This window comes from Garra rufa, chromosome 15 (genome assembly GCF_049309525.1).
Source record: "Garra rufa chromosome 15, GarRuf1.0, whole genome shotgun sequence".
Taxonomy (NCBI): Eukaryota; Metazoa; Chordata; class Actinopteri; order Cypriniformes; family Cyprinidae; genus Garra; species Garra rufa.
In genome coordinates, this window is record NC_133375.1 from 40,652,812 (window position 1) to 40,669,472 (window position 16,661).

Here is a 16,661-nt window from a genome sequence, read left to right on the forward strand (position 1 = left end):
TTCATACGGATACTTTTTCTATTCTGATAACAATTTTAAGATATTCTAGCTTTCTTTTTATTCTTTCTTCTTAGTTTTTTAAATTGCTATACAAATGAATATTATCTTAATATATATATATATATATATATATATATATATATATATATATATATACACACACACACACACACACACACACACACACACACACACACAAACACACACACTATAATTAATTAATTATTAGAAATTAAACCACACAGTCCATATTCATAGGATCCATCCACACAGTCCATATTCACAGGATCCATAGGATTAAATCCATATGAGATACAACTAAAATTTAAAAACTGAACAATCTTGGAATGAAATCACACTTAATTAACCCAAATAATATAAATCATGAAAAAGCCACATCAGTTTGAGTTTTGACCTTATCCATTACAGGTCATTAACCTTCCAAAACATGCTGTATTCCCCAACACACCAGCAACATTCATATGTCTTTCACCCAGTTCTTCTATAGCATATGGCGTTATCACAATCCACCAATGAGCGGCTACGAGGAGCTGCTTGATTAGCTGACGTCACGGACGCAGGGAGAGATCGCGCGCGAGGTTGGGAGGAGGCTCGCGCACGAGAGCAATCCGTGTATTAGTGTGTCGTATAGTCCAGGGATGTGAGCGAGGGGCGACAATAATGGGCAATAACCGGGACCCCGGTGCTCTGGAGTGGACACGAAGACTGGACGGTGATCATCAAGGGGGTTAACGCGAAGACCAGCCATCTCGAGAGTGTTCCACACAGATTCCCTAGGCTTGATGGATTTTATTGGGCTCAGTGATCAATTGATTGTCGCCGGAGAGCAGATAAAGCGCATATAATCACACAGGATACGATTTATCCATTTCCATGGCGTTATCATCGACCCACAGCCGCCAAGCAGGTCACCTGGACCCAGGACTAAAGCGGGTTCACCGGGTCTAAAGCGCTCAAACTGTCGTGTTTCCGGCGATGTCCGCGTCCTGCCTCGATCTGCGCAGCGCGATTTCAGCACCACCGCAGCTGGACAGCGACCGCATGGAACGAGCGCTCGATCCCAGCCGTCAAAACTCGCCTGACTCCGCCGGGGAATATCAGACCCTCACGCTGCTACACACCGCGCCCGGTGGGCTCGGCATGGCTCTGGAGGAGGAGCTGGCCATGCTCACCCGCGAACGGGAGGAGGACCTGGAGGTATCCGCCTCAGAGACACCTGTGAGCGGACAGGATTCTGACCTACTGTCGCTCTTCCGGCAGAAAGAGAAGGACTTGGTCCTCGCTGCTAAACTGGGCAAAGCTCTACTTGAACGAAACCAAGACCTCACTAAGCAATATGACAAAATGACCAAGGATTTAAACGACAAACTGGAGGTGAGGAACTCTAAAACTCAAGTTAATTCAACACTCTGCCATCAGTTTTAATTAAAAAAAAAAGTGTTCAGAACTTGCTTGAAAGTGTACCAGTAGATTTTTCTAGTTGGTTTCAACCCACATCTGTTAATAAAACAAATTTTCGACACAGATATCAACATTTGCTACATTATGTACGACTATTGTAACAAATTAGGGACTATTGTAACAAATTTTTTAAAAGCTTTTTTTTAAAAAGCTTTTAAAAAAGCTCACAGACAAGGTACTGCTCCAAACATTGATACAAACAACAACAACAACAATGTAAATAAAAATCCAGTCAAATGCAAACATAGTATGTTTTCATGCACCAGTGCTTTCTGAGAAGCTGTTGAATGTGACTGAATCTAGTTTTTTATTGTATAACTATGTACACAAACAAACGCATGCCATGTTTGACAGTTTAGAATACTGTACAATATCTATATCTCTATATCTATATACACACACTGTAAAAAAAACAATTTGTTGAGTCAACTTAAAATAATTTATTACCTGGCTGCCTTTAAATTTTAAAGTTCAGTCAACTCAAAAAAATTTAATCAATTTGAAATGTTGTGTTTCACTAAGTGACAACTTAAAATTGTAAGTTGAATCAAATCATATTTAGTTTATCGGGTAACACACAGCTGTAAAGTTAAAAAAAAAATTTGTTTAGTCAACTCGAATATCTAAGTTGTCACTTAGTACAACTTAACATTTCAAGTTGAATAAACTTAAATTGCCTGAACTCAAAATTTTATGGCAGCAGGGTAACAAATTATTTTTAGTTGACTCAACAAATTGTTTCTTTGTTTTTTACAGTGTATAGAAAGCTACAGTTCAATAAATTGGTTAAAATTCAAATGATATATAATTCATAATAGTCTGTAATACAATAGTTAATTTATAAGGAATAATGATTAAAATGTAAAAGAAAAAAATAGTTGTTTCAACTTAAATTGTTACCCTGCTGACTTAATTTTTTTAGTTTAGTCAACTAAAATATCCAGGTTGTCAGTTAAATTAACATTAAGTAACTTCAAATTTCAAGCCGATTAAACTAAACATTTTAAGTCAGTGGGGTAACAAATTATTATTATTATTATTATTATTGTTTTACAGTGTAATAATTATCAAAATTAAAATGCAACTGAATCAAGTTTTTTCTTAGTAGGCCTGTTTGTTATTTTATAATTATTTAGTAATTTCATTGAATGTTTGATTTACAATTAGAGTATGTATCTATAATATATATAAATATATATTTTATATATAAAAACAATCATAGATTATACATATACAATTTTGAATTTATTAATTTAAAATAATAGTTTATTCATAATACTTGAAAAAAAAAAAAAACAACAACAGCAGCAGCATATCAGGAAGCTTTATTTGTGCTCCTGAAAATAATAATAATGAAAGGTAGATCCCCAGAATATCAATAATCAAGTACACATGAAGGTTTATTTTTATGAGTGTAATCTAATACTCCAGTGCTGTGACTGATTTGACAAGCATGTGTTGTTTACATGTATATGCAGTCAATCTACTTTTAAATTATTAATGAAGATCTATCATAATCACTTAAATGAGTTGAACACATTTAGTCTCACACTGTTAGTCTCCAGTTTCTTCCTCATGCTGAACTACTCAAGAGTTCCCAACTCCAGCTGTTCTCAAAACAATTTCTAATTGCTCAAAAATATGCATAAATCTAAAAAGCTAATGGTTATGGTCTATGATGATGAACCAGAGCTAACGAGACTGAAGCGTATACAGTCACTGAATGTGAACTGTATGAAAACGTTGACTCTGAAAAGTTGAATCTGGTTCAGATCTATATGGGCTCTGATGGAGGTTTCAACGATGCTGCAAGCAAAGCTAATGTGCTTTGGCTCTCTTGAGTCGTCTGAGGGCCAGACGCGCGACACATTCCTGGCGCTTCTCCATTCAACTGTCCCTCCTGCCCAGTTCGCGTCTTTGACTTAAACCTCTCGTCTTAATCCACGTCCTAGTTCGTTATTTTTTTATATAGTTCTCATATTTTCAGACTAATTTAAGGAATCCTTCAGCCTCTTACAAAAGCAAATGATCAGCATTGGAATGACTTCTAACAGTTAATTGCATTGATAGCCTTCACAGAGGATTTAACGGCCCTTAATCAGTGCCGGATTTCATTTTCTGCAATTATAGCAAGAGCTCTCAGAGGTGCCCGGGACTCAACCTGACTGACCCTTTATGACATGAGAACTTAATATCGCAGACCATGAAATTCAGATGTCTGGCTATCGTGGACTAGCACATTACTGCTTATTCTGGCCCACTTGAAGGATTACTTCACATCCAGAACAAAAATATACAGTAGTGTATACAAAGTGAATGTGGAAAGAAGGTCAAATGCCCTTTACTAAAAAGGATTTTGAAGTTGGATGAGAAAATGAGATGAGTTTTTCAACATACCATAACTGCCTTGAACTGGAGTGCACAGAGTATACATGCATATTGCAAATTTTTAGAAAATAACTGATTGTTTTGCTGGATAAGACCCTTCTTCCTTGACTGGAATCATGTAAAGCCATTTAAAGCTGCATTTAAACTGTGTTTTGGAAGTTCAGACACGTGGGCACCTTAGAAGTCCACTATATGGAGAAAATTGCTGAAATGTTTCCTAAAAAAAAAAAAAACTAAACAAAAGAATCTTTACGACTGAAGAAAGAAAGACATGAGCATTTTGATCAACAAGTTGGTGAGTAGAATATCTGTAAATTTTTGTTCTGGAAGTGAACTAATCCTTTAAGACCATACACACAAAAAGGTACAAAAGCTGTCACTGGGGTGGTATTTTTTTAAAAGGTACAAATTTGTGCCATATTAATCCTTAGAGTAGTACCATGAAGGTACATATTAATACTATGGTACATTTTAGTACCGAAATGGTGTAATTCAGTACTCTTTAGTACCACCCTAGTGACAGATTTTGTACCTTTTTTTCTGAAAGTGCATGATCAAAACATAAGGCATCTAATCATATGCTGCTTCATTTAGGGCGGGGTTATTTAAGTTAGTTGATGCCACACTACTACAATCAGACCAAAGAACATAGAAATGTCAAAAATACAGTACAAAAAATGTAAAATATTATTAGGATTTAAAACAACTGTTATCTATTGTAATGTATTTTGAAGTGTGATCAATGTTTATTCCTGTGATCAAAGCTGAATTTTCAGCATGATTACTCCAGTCTTTAGTGTCACATGATCCTTCAGAAATCATTCTAATATGCTGATTCCTGCTCAAGAAACAAACTGATTATCAATGTTGAAAACAATTGCCGTTTCATATTTTTGCAGAAACTGTGATAAATTGTATTTTTCAGAGTTTTTTGATTAAAAGAAAGTTCAAAAGAACTGTATTTAGGTAAAATAGAAATATTTTGTGACATTATACTATCACTTTTGATAAATTTAAAGGATTAGTTCACTTCCAGAACAACGATTTACAGATAATTTACTCACCCCCTTGTCATCCAAGATGTTCCTGTCTTTTTTTCTTCAGTCGATAAGAAATAGTTTTTTGAGGAAAACATTTCAAGAATTTTCTCCATATAGTGCAAGTTTGAACTTCCAAAATCCAGCTTAAATACAGCTTAAAAAGGCTCTAAGCAATCTGAGCCAAAGAAGCAGTCTCTTATCTAGTGAAATGATTGGTTATTTTCTAAGAAAATGTACAATTTATACACTTTTTAACCACAAATGCTCGTCTTGCCTAGCTCTGTGATGCAGAGGGTTGTGATGGTGAGTAATACCAGTATCACAGTGGGGGGTGGTCGTTTGAGTTTTACTTTCACTTTAAAATTAGCTGCAATTCAGCGTCTAGCAACCGTTTGTTTTTAGTTCACTTGAGTTTTTCCTTGCTTTCCTTCGGTAGAAGTGCCATGCACATTTTACTTTCATTTTCAAATTAGCTGCAATTCGGCGTCAAGCAGTCATTTGCTTTTAGTTTGAGTTTTCCCTCTTTTTCTCAATTTCTCTCAGTTTTAAAAAGCTTGTAAAAGCATGTGCGAATTTTACTTTAACTTTAAAATAAGCTGCACTTCGACGTCAAGAACGTTTATTAGTAAAACGAATAAGGCACGACATACACCTTGATGTAATAAAAAAAATGTAATAAAAAATACAGTTTTAAATAAATACAAATCAGCAAAATAAATATGAAACTTCCACTTTTACGTTAGATAAATGTCAGGAGTCAACAGGCTTTTCAAAATCCAATATATTTTTAAAACAGGCGCTTTTGCATTTCATTTCGAAACTCTTCTGCCATCGTCTTGTCTTTCTCACCTCTGTCTTCTTGTCAGTCAGCTCTACTCACTCTCTTCATTTGATAAATGAAATCTGATCTGTGATGCGACTGTCGTTCGGCAAACTGCATAGAGCAGCCGCGTTCAATTTTAATTGTATTGTCTGTTCTCTAACTGAACTGAATGAATTTTATTACTATAAAAAATTAAAACGCCGGTGGGGGCAGTGCTGCGGTCAAAAAGTGACGAAGCCTCTGTTGCGGACTCACACCGGTTTCACCGTCAACACAGACTATCGCAGCAAGCCTACTTCTTTGCACGTTCACTTTGTAAACACTGGGTCGGTACTTCTGCAGCAATGTAGGGCAATTTTGAGTTTGGAGGAGAAAATGAGATGGGACTTTTTGGACATACCCTAACTGTATTGAACTGGAGTGCAAAGAGTACACATGTGCAATGCAGAGCTAGATAAGACAAGCATTTGTGGTTAAAAACTGTATAAATTGTAGATTTTTTTAAACAAATAGGCACCGCTATATAGAGATCCACTATATTGAGAAAATTCCTGAAATGTTTTCCTTAAAAACACAATTTCTTTACAAAGTGGCTTAAACAAAACTAGGAATATCTATTAAAGATTTGTTACCACTAACCTTGCAAACTTCTGTAAATCTAGTCCTCAGTATATGTCAATGACCTTGTTTCTTCTCTTGCAGCTGCTGGAGCAGGAGAAGCACGAGCTGCGGCGGCGTCTGGAGAGTCGTGAGGGTGAATGGGAAGGCCGGGTGGCCGAACTGGAGACAGATGTGCAACACCTGCAGGGGGAGCTGGAGAGACATCAGGTGCAGCTGCGAGAGGCTGACCGCGACAAGAGCCGAGCCATCAGCGAACTGTCAGAACAAAACCATCGACTGCTGGAGCAGCTCAGCAGGGTGAGTGAGACATTCGCTGATATAGCCCTGAAATGGTTACTGTTTGCGGTGGGGCAGACAACAGACAGTGGATGGGTTTGCTAGAAAGCAGCTCTGCAAACTTTGGAGTTCATGATGCAGGAAAGTTTTGGAAACTTTAAACCGAATCTGCTCCTCGTATAGTTGTTCTACAGCAGTGTTTTTCTTTATTTTTTGCTGGAGTTTGTTCCTGTGACTTTGACAGACTGTAGCCTGTTTCTGTAGATATACTTGTGGTGTCAGAAAAAGGCAAGGCACAGTTATGTATATAGAACACTTCATGCTCAATTTGTGACCCTGGACCGCAAAACCAGTCATAAGGGTCCATTTTTGTCAAATCTGGAATCAAAGGGTGGGAAAAAAATCAAAATATTGAGAAAATCACCTTTAAAGTTGTCCAGATAAAGTAGGAAATTTACAAAACATCTTAATGGAACATGATCTTCACGTAATATCCTAATGATTTTTGGCATCAAAGAAAATATTGATAATTTTGACCCATACAATGTATTTTTGGCTATTGCTACAAATATACCCAAGCTACTTAAGACTGGTTTTGTGGTCTAGGCTCTAATATAGTTATGATAAAGACAAAGAAAAATAAAACTGAACATTTTAAATTATTCAATAGTAATATAATATATATATATATATAGATGTGTGTGTGTGTGTGTGTGTGTGTGTGTGTGTGTGTGTGTGTGTAATGCAATATAAAAATGGATACTTTTTTTTTTTTTACAGAAATATAATAATACAAATAATTATTTATTTGGCACATTTCCTAATGCTAGTCCTAATTTGAATGCCACTTCAGGTGTAGATTCTGTGTCATCTCTGCATTGCAAACTTAAATTTAGTTACTACTGATTTTATTTGATAGGTATTTGGATTTATTAAATTACATTTAAGAGTCTGACACAAAAGATGATGCATGCATTTAATCATGATAATTTGTCTTATAAAGGTAAAAATGCTTATAAAAGTTAAAAAACAATTTAAAATTAAAAAGTTAATTTCTGTTACTCCTTCAAACTAATCATCAGTCCTAAACCTGTCGAAGTATCAGCACAATAACACACTTAGCAAAATAGTGTCAAATTATTATCAACAAAATTCCTAAAAATATTGAGATATTTTTTGTCATTATCGCACACTTCTAACACTTCTGAGCATTGTGTTAGAAAAAGCACATTTTATTAAATATTTCAAATGTTAATATAAATATAAATTTAAATATATGCAATATAAAATTGATTAGAATAAAAAAGACAATAATAATCATAATACAAATAATAAAAAAGGTCCTGTGTTTTGATTTCCACAGGTTGATAAATTCCAAAAATATTATTTAAAAAATAATATAAACATTTCTATTTCATTTTAATATATGCAATCCAATATTCAAATAGTTGAAAAAAGAAAGAAAAAAGATTCCTATGCATGAACGCTGATAAAATGCATGTTATATGTTGCAATAAATTTAATAAAGGAACAATCCAGAGTAACCTGAGGTAACCTGATTGCAGCTTATGGTTGATTCCTTATGGAGATCAAACCTTCTGGTTAGCAGCCCTGAGCCTTAACTACGTACCTCACCGCACCACAAATGCAGCCTGCATGGAAGTCATTGTCCAAAATGCTTATTGATAAGTGCCAAATGCTTATTTGATGCCAAAAGCAGTGTGCTCAAGAAAAGCCAGAGAGATTATTCTGGTCATTCTTTGAATTGAAATATTGATTATGGCAGGCTGGAAATCCGTACAGAGAGAGTGAAAACAACACACATGCTATGAATTAATTTAATGCTACGGCACAGAGAGTGTCCCCTTACCTTCCTGAGACACTTCCTTACGCAAACTCATCAAAATTACTCTACGCGCCGCTCCGTTTTTAATAATTCAACAGCTGTGCGGCTCAGAATTATGCAATCTACCTGTCTGACAATCCAGCAAGGCGACCTTGAAGACGCACAGGACATTTCATTGATTTCTTTAAAATGTATGAGGCTTATGAAGAAGTAAACATTTCAAAGATACTATTTAACAGTTTTGTGTGTTTTGGTCATCAGAATCTCTTCAATAATATGAATTGTATGTGAGAACAGTTTGCAGTTTTCCCTGAGTCACCTGTGGCTATTTATGGTAGTTTAATACAAAATGTTCCACAGGTCTGTTCTGATAGTGTTGCAGACAACAGAGGAAAACAACAAAGAAACAAAATGATAAGTGCAAATAATTAATTGCAATGAACCATATAATCGTGCATAGAAAATTAAAAAAAAGGGTTCATAAAAATGAAATGATCTTTTTTATATTTAATATAATTTTTTAATTGTTTTAGATGCTTTAGATGAATTTTTTGCTGTTGACATTAAAAGCCAAGGGTGTAGGTTTGATATTGGCATTGGTTGGGGACATAAAGGCACACAACAGACATTAAATTGTTTGATCAAAATTATTGGTAGGGACACTACTAGTAGTCGCTGGATATTGGTAAGGACAGGACAGTTTGAACATGGTATTTGTAGTAAAACTGTGGTTATACAAAAAACGTTTCTTACACTTTTAATAAAACCATGTTTAGCCTTTTTTTATAAGGAATTTGTATTTCTTTATATTCTTTCTTACTTTAGTTATTTAGAGTATTTTGTTTTTATAGCTATACTGCCTTAATGTTTGGATGTTTTGTTCTGCGATCCAAAGTCCTGATCTCAATCAAATAATTCGCGATCAGTGATCCGAAGTCCTGGTCTGAATAAAATTATTTGCTATCCGCAATCCAAAGTCCTGATCTGAATCAAATGATTCGCTATCCGTGATCCAAAGTCCCCGTCTGAATCAAATAATTCACGATCAGCAATCCGAAGTCCCGATCTGAATCAAATGATTCGCTATCCGCTATCCAAAGTCCCGATCTGAATCAAATGATTCGCTATCCGCTATCCAAAGTCCCGATCTGAATCAAATGATTTGCAATCAGTGATCCGAAGCACCGATCTGAATCAAATGATTCGCTTTCCGTATTCCAAAGTCCTGATCTGAATCAAATGATTTGCAATCAGCGATCCGAAGTCCCTGTCTGAATCAAATGATTTGCAATCAGTGATCCGAAGCACCGATCTGAATCAAATGATTCGCTTTCCGCAATCCAAAGTCCCGATCTGAATCAAATGATTCGCAATCAGCGATCCGAAGTCCCTGTCTGAATAAAATGATTTGCTATCCGCGATCCAAAGTCCTGATCTGAATTAAATGATTCATGATCTGAAGTTCCAATATAAACTGAATGATCTACGATCTGTGCACCGAAGTCACTAATTTTTGCACTACTTGAAGTTCCAATCTAAATTAATGATTCGCAAACCTGCTTCAAATTACCTAAATCAAATGATTTGTGATACGCGCTTTGAAGTCCTGATCTGAATCAAATGATTCACAATACACGTTCCGATTGAAGCACTTCGGAGTACTGAATCATTTTGCGATGCAATGGTTTAACAGATTCTGAGTTTCACAAAGCTATTTTAAACTAATTACAAAAGCTGTCGAAATTCTAAAATAAATGTCTCTTTTGATCTGGTTTTTGCTAGTGAATCGCTTAAACTGAATTATCAAAGTCACAAGTTTGAATCAATTGGAGCGGTTCCAGTGCAAATAGCGTTACACGAAACTGTCAGTACTACATAGCTTGCCTTGCTAGTTTTATGACATTAACTGAAATATGCAGAAATTATGATTGTTACAAATAAAATATCAATTTTTTGCATTCCAAAGATAACATCCAGCACAAAACTATAACATTTAGATGAGGTAACCATTTTTTTTATGCTAACCAGGAAAAGCATTCCATGTGACGAGTTTGTAGTTTAATTCACTATATTTGAAACAGTAAAATTCAATAGGTAATCAGTTGAAAGCATCCAGTCATCTCATACCATATCAAGTGAATGTTAAATTTATCAGTATATATATTGTAATAAATATTAGAAAAATTATTGTTGTATCTTAATTAGTGGTGGGCCGTTATCGGCGTTAACGTGCTGCGTTAACGTGAGACTCTTATCGGGCGATAAAAAAAATATCGCCGTTAATCTATTCTCAAAGTTGGGTTGGGAGCTGGGTCTAAACTACGCAAGATATGATGACTTTCACCTTGATATTTTAGCGCGGATGACGTATACCTAGTCGAATTGCACTGTAGAGGGCGAGAACGAGTCTTCAACTTCTGTGAAATTACCACATCAAATGAGACGTGCTGACATTGATGCAGTTATGAAGCGCTTCAGGGCAGGTGCGTTGCTAGACCCTTTTTACTGGGGCACGTGAGTTATAATTTACTTTGATAATCCCGAAATAAAGACATTAAACTATACGCAACAACTGAATTGACGCTTCTAAAAGCAACGCAGTTCAATGGAAGACTATGCACGCAGAAATCCATGCCCGTGCGCGTCTGTGTATTTAACGGCAACACGCACGTCATGCAGCCTTTTACGCAGAAGTACTTGGTTACACAAGTTTGTATAGGTAATTATGTTGTAAATGCAATTGTCAAGCAGTTTGTGATGCATTTTGGAAACAGGAGATGAGCGCCTGATCTAATGCGCCACCTGGCCCGTTCTCGAAGACTTACTTTTAGTCATTATTTGGGTAGCACACATATTCTGAATGCCTTCAGCAGAATTCAAATTAGCCATTTTAATCTAGATTAATCTAGATTAATTCCAAGATTTAATCTAGATTAATCTAGATTAAAAAAATTAATCTATGCCCACCCCTAATCTTAATGGAATCTATATAGTAATAGTCAATGTAAGAACAGCAAATGGGAGAAGCATTTTTGTAAGTTTTTATGTTTATATAGTTTTGATTAAAAACCACTGCATTGTTATAGGCCTGATGTTAATATGTTTTTTTTTTTTGCATCGTAACATATGTATAACATCACATAAATTAGGGATGCACCAAATGTCAACCGAAGCGGAAAAGCCGAATAAATTATACCGAACAATGATGTAATGCAATCAAACAGAGGCGTGCACTATGCAGCAAACACGTGGGCAGTGTGGAAGAATTTTAAACTGTCTGAGAAAGACGCAAAAATCATTACAAGAAATGACAGCACGAGACTGTTTAGAACCGCATCGCATGTTTTCGATGAGAAAAGAAAGTGGTGATTTTTGCTGGTTACTGTATGATGACTGAAATCACGAAATGGCCGTAAACCATTTAGTAAATAATCTACAGAACATTATGTTGTCTAATACACGCATGAATTGTGTTTATTCTGACAGCTCCTTAGCCAGGGTTTGAAGTCTAAAGCGTGAGGAAAATCTGCTTGATGAAAATCATTCATAAATCTGCTGCTGTCAGCAAAAAGTAGTACTGAGGTCTTCTTGCGGGTTTCCGCCAAAATAACAGTCAACATTCATCAGTGTTATCATTGTAATTTTACTGTTGTTCTGTAAAATAAAATAAAAAAAGACAAAAATAATGATAACAATTATTACAACAGCTCTATTAATACATTTATTGTTACATTTTCCTTTGCTCATCAAGGCTGCATTTATTTGTACATTAAAAAACACATGCCTGATTCAAGAAGGGGGTCTTAAAAATGGCCAAAGAATATTATTTTACTAACTTATTCATTTTAAGTTCAATTGTGCTTTGTTGGTAGGCTATAATGTCTACTAGAATGTTAAAAATATTCAGTGTTAAGTAAATATTTTAAATTGTTGTTTTGTAGTTGATTTTTTAAGCTTTACCTCCTAGCTGCTCTACTTCATTATCTAGTTACGTTGAAACATGATGAAATTCAAAGTGATGAATCGCTGATGTTGAATGAAGGCCATCATTTCTGAGCAATGATAGGAAATTGGGGTTTATTGATTTGGCAGGAAATTGAGATTTGCAGGTTAAATGCCACATTGAGTTCAGGTTGCGGTTCTGTGTGTGACACTCGTTCACAGGCGTATCTCTCATTGAGTCTCATTGATTTTGCCCCGGGACGGCTGTTGTGTTGTGGCTCTGACACAGCTGAGGTCAAACAACAATCTCTTCCTGTATCTAAACAGCCACATCACTCTGACAAACCACTTTGAACTTCCAATTTAATGACTTTAACGTTCAGATTTACTGCAGCTGTCCATAACATGCTTTAACACTGTCAATTCCAGTCAGTTTCATTCACACACACACACACACACACACACACACACACACAATACACGTCCAGTCATTAGCACATGTGATGCTATTAATATTCACAAACAAATGGAGGACGAATTGATGGTGATAAACTAATCAAAACTGACAGTGCAAGGGCTTCCAGCTGAGGGCAAAAACACCAGCAAAACCAAAACACGTTCTCAGAAAATAAATCACTTTATTTTCTCAGTGTTTTTAGTTTTGGTAACCAATAATAACCCTGCCAGTGTCAAAATACGTCACATTTTAAATGGCTGTCAATTGAAAAAAGATGCTTTTTTATATTTAATTGGTCTAACTACTAGAATAAAGTAGTCAAATCTTGACCACATGGTCATATATTCCAGCAAAATACAAGCAAATGACTTACAGTAAGGGGTCATGGTTTGGCTGGTTAACTTCAGTATTGTTTTAACATTTTTTTTTAAGTAATTAAGATAGCAAGAAGGAGGCTCTGAATATGAGATAACTAGATAGGCCTGGCAAATCTGCTAATGGATCTAGAGCTGCAGACTCAGACGACCTTCCTTCTGTGGGACAAGCGACAGGAAGTGACATAAGGCAGAGAGACACATGGATGAACTCAGGTGGGATTAGGCTTTAATCCAGATCCTCTTTACCAACAACATTACGTCCAGCTGACTGAAACCGAGCAGGAACTGTGCGATGACTTGCATATACAACAACAACTTGAACAAAAGAAAATCACAAATGAGATCTCATTAAAATCTTAGTTGTTTCTTCAAGACAGTGTTGAGATTAATGAGGACGAAACTGCTTTCTTGCTCCTCAGATGTTTCTTCTGAGAAAAACCCTGATTTAAAATGTCTTAGGTTTTGCAAAACATTTTCTCAATATGATTTTATAGTCCATTTTTTTAATATATGCAGCAATTGCATTTTTATTTCTCTCCATGCTTTTTTAAGAGAAACATTTGAGACAAAGTTGGCAGCAATAAAATGTACTTCTCAATAGATGATGACTATGGCAAGCCTTTCTAACATTTAATCTGTAAAACGTATTTGTATCTAATTTTAGCTACTATCTATTTCATTAAGTACTAGTACTTATTCATTGGCTACACTCTTAAAAATAAAGGTGTTTCATGATGCCATTTTCTGTCTAAAAGGTTCCATAAAGAACCTTTAAGATCTTCAGATTATGAAAAAGGTTAGAAAGAGATCGCTCTTGATTTAAAGCCATTTAAAGCATCTTTCTTATGTAGTACTAACTTTTTAAAACATACTAGAACATATTCATTAAATACTAGTACCTAATAGATTAATTAGATTCTAGCATATAATATTAGATACTAGGACTTTTTTGATATTAGTACTTATTCCTTAGATACTTGTACTTATTCATTAGATACAGTACATATCAAATAAATAATAGGACGTATTCGTAAGCTACTAGTCACACATTTTTTTGACTAGTACGTATTCCAGTAGTGACTAGTACAATTTTTTTATATACTAGTAGTTTCTCATTGCATTATTACCCAGGTACTACTACCAATTATTAGATACTTGTATCTTTTAAATATATAGTAGTGTTTATTACATACTACTATGTATACTAGTACTACTACTAAGTACTAATAATTATGTTCACATATGTTAGATACTAGTATTTATTCCAAATGTTACTAAGATTTTTCATTTTACTACTAATATTTTAACAGTGGCCATTTTGACTAGTAATAAAATAAGACATGTTACAAAGGCAGTTGTGACTAATATAAGATTTGTTATTAGTAACAATTACAAAAGATACTTCGGTCTAATAAATAAGTATTAGAGCCTAATGAATAACTAATAGCATATATTAAACAGGTACGAGTTATCTAATAAAAAGTAATAGTATTTAATGCATTTTTACAAGTGTCTAATGAATACATACTAGTAATATTTAAAACGAAAGTAGTCACTATTGGAATACATTTTAATCAGAACTGAATAGTTGATATCTGAATGACAGATCCCCTTGTTTTCTTTCATTTAGGACTGGTTTTGTGTTTCTATTTGCATCTGATTAATCGTAGGCCTAATTTATCTGAGAGTAGGCACCTCATTTTTTGAGTGAAAAAAAAAACATTCACAATATTCACAATATTAAACAAATTATATCAATTTGTACTGTTTATCACACTAGTGTGCTTTAATGTTTAATCAGGAAGTTTGCTTTTTTTTTTTTTTTTTTGCACAAAATTGCAAAAAGTCGCAGTTGTGGTGTTCCCGGGTCAAAAATGACCGGACTCTTAACAACTACTTATACATCTCTCATTATGCTATATTATCACCTAATATTGGATTGATTCTTTTTGTCAACTTGTTTTCTTTCATTTAGTACTGGTTTTGTTTTTCTATTTGCATCTGCGTAATCGTAAGCCTCATTTGTCTGAGAGTAGGCACCAGGGTTGGGGTCAATTCAGGAATGAACTCAACAATTCCAATTTAAAGAAGGAAATGGAATGGGAATTGGAATTGAACAACAATTACAGGAAACAGAGTTGGAACTGAATGGGAATTACAGGAAGTGGAATTCAATTCAGGGAATTTCCACTGAATTCCGTTTATTGCTGTTTCTGAGCATTTATTTGTGATTGCATTTAGAGACATACATTTGAACTTTATTTATGATGCTTTACAAATACCAAGTAATGTTGATCAAATACAAGTAAATAAAAATGAGAACTGTACATTATGAATGAATAATTGAATGACGGTGGTGATAAGTTTGTGGATGTACTATACATTCAATATATGATTACCACATAATATGTCTCAACTCACAAAAAATGAGTCATGTTCATTCATGTATTTCATTCACTTTTTATTGCATCGAATTATTATCATTTCCTGAAATTTGGCATGTGAAATGATTATGCTTAATATACTAAACATACAGTACTTTGTATTTCTTTTATATGTTTCAATCTGTTTCCTGACATTCCAATTCAATTCCAATTCCATTTCCTGTCAGCTGCATGCAATTCCAATTCCAATTCCATTCCAGGAAGTGAATTTGAATTTACCATTCATTCTCAATTCAATTCATGAATGGCCCCAACCCTGGTAGGCACCTCATTTTTTAAGTTTAAAAAAAAGCTTTTTTTATGAATCATTTTCCCAACATGAGATACATTTTACAATTTTGCACAAAATAAAAGCATTTAAATGCAAACTTTCTGATTAAACATATTAAAGCACACTAGTGTGAGAAGTAGTGCATTTTTTTAAATAATTTATCTCATATTGTGAAAATTATTCATAGAAAACAATTTTTCACTCAAAAACAAGGTACTTACTTTAAATTAAAAAATGTGTTATTAGTAACAATAGAATAGTAGTCACTATACTAGTCTGTACTAAAATAAATACTAGTATCTAATAAATAAGAAATAGTGTCTAATGAATAAATAGTAGTATATTTAAAATGTTACTAGTATTTAAAGAAAAAGTACTATAAACTAGTAGAAGCACTAGCTAAAAAAAGTACTTGTAGCAAACTAGATACTAGTATGTTTAATGATTAAATGTTAAAATGGCTTGCCATACAGTGACAACATAACTAGATAATGAAGTAGAGCAGCTAGTAGGTAAAGCTTAGCAAATACAGACAGCATAAATGTTTTGCTAATGTACTGACATATTGTGTTGTGTTGGACAGATGCTTTCTGTTGTGTACACACACACACACACGTGTCTGTCTGGAAGCAGGGGGTTGTCAAAAAGGCCTGAACCCCAGCCGCCTAATCTGATCAGAGAGAAGCATTTCACT

At 34.6% G+C, this 16,661-nt stretch overlaps 1 protein-coding gene across 1 annotated transcript in view; it reads left to right on the top strand.

Moving 5' to 3' along the window:
• The first annotated feature begins 410 nt into the window (after positions 1 to 410).
• Positions 411 to 16,661, top strand: part of LOC141287604 (BICD family-like cargo adapter 1) — a 67,821-nt gene continuing 51,570 nt past the window's right edge. Inside the window, exons 1-2 of the mRNA XM_073819762.1 lie at positions 411 to 1,395; positions 6,436 to 6,651. Of these exons, the coding sequence (XP_073675863.1) occupies positions 997 to 1,395; positions 6,436 to 6,651 (615 nt within the window). The 5' untranslated portion in view covers positions 411 to 996. The remainder of the gene's footprint in view (positions 1,396 to 6,435; positions 6,652 to 16,661) is intronic.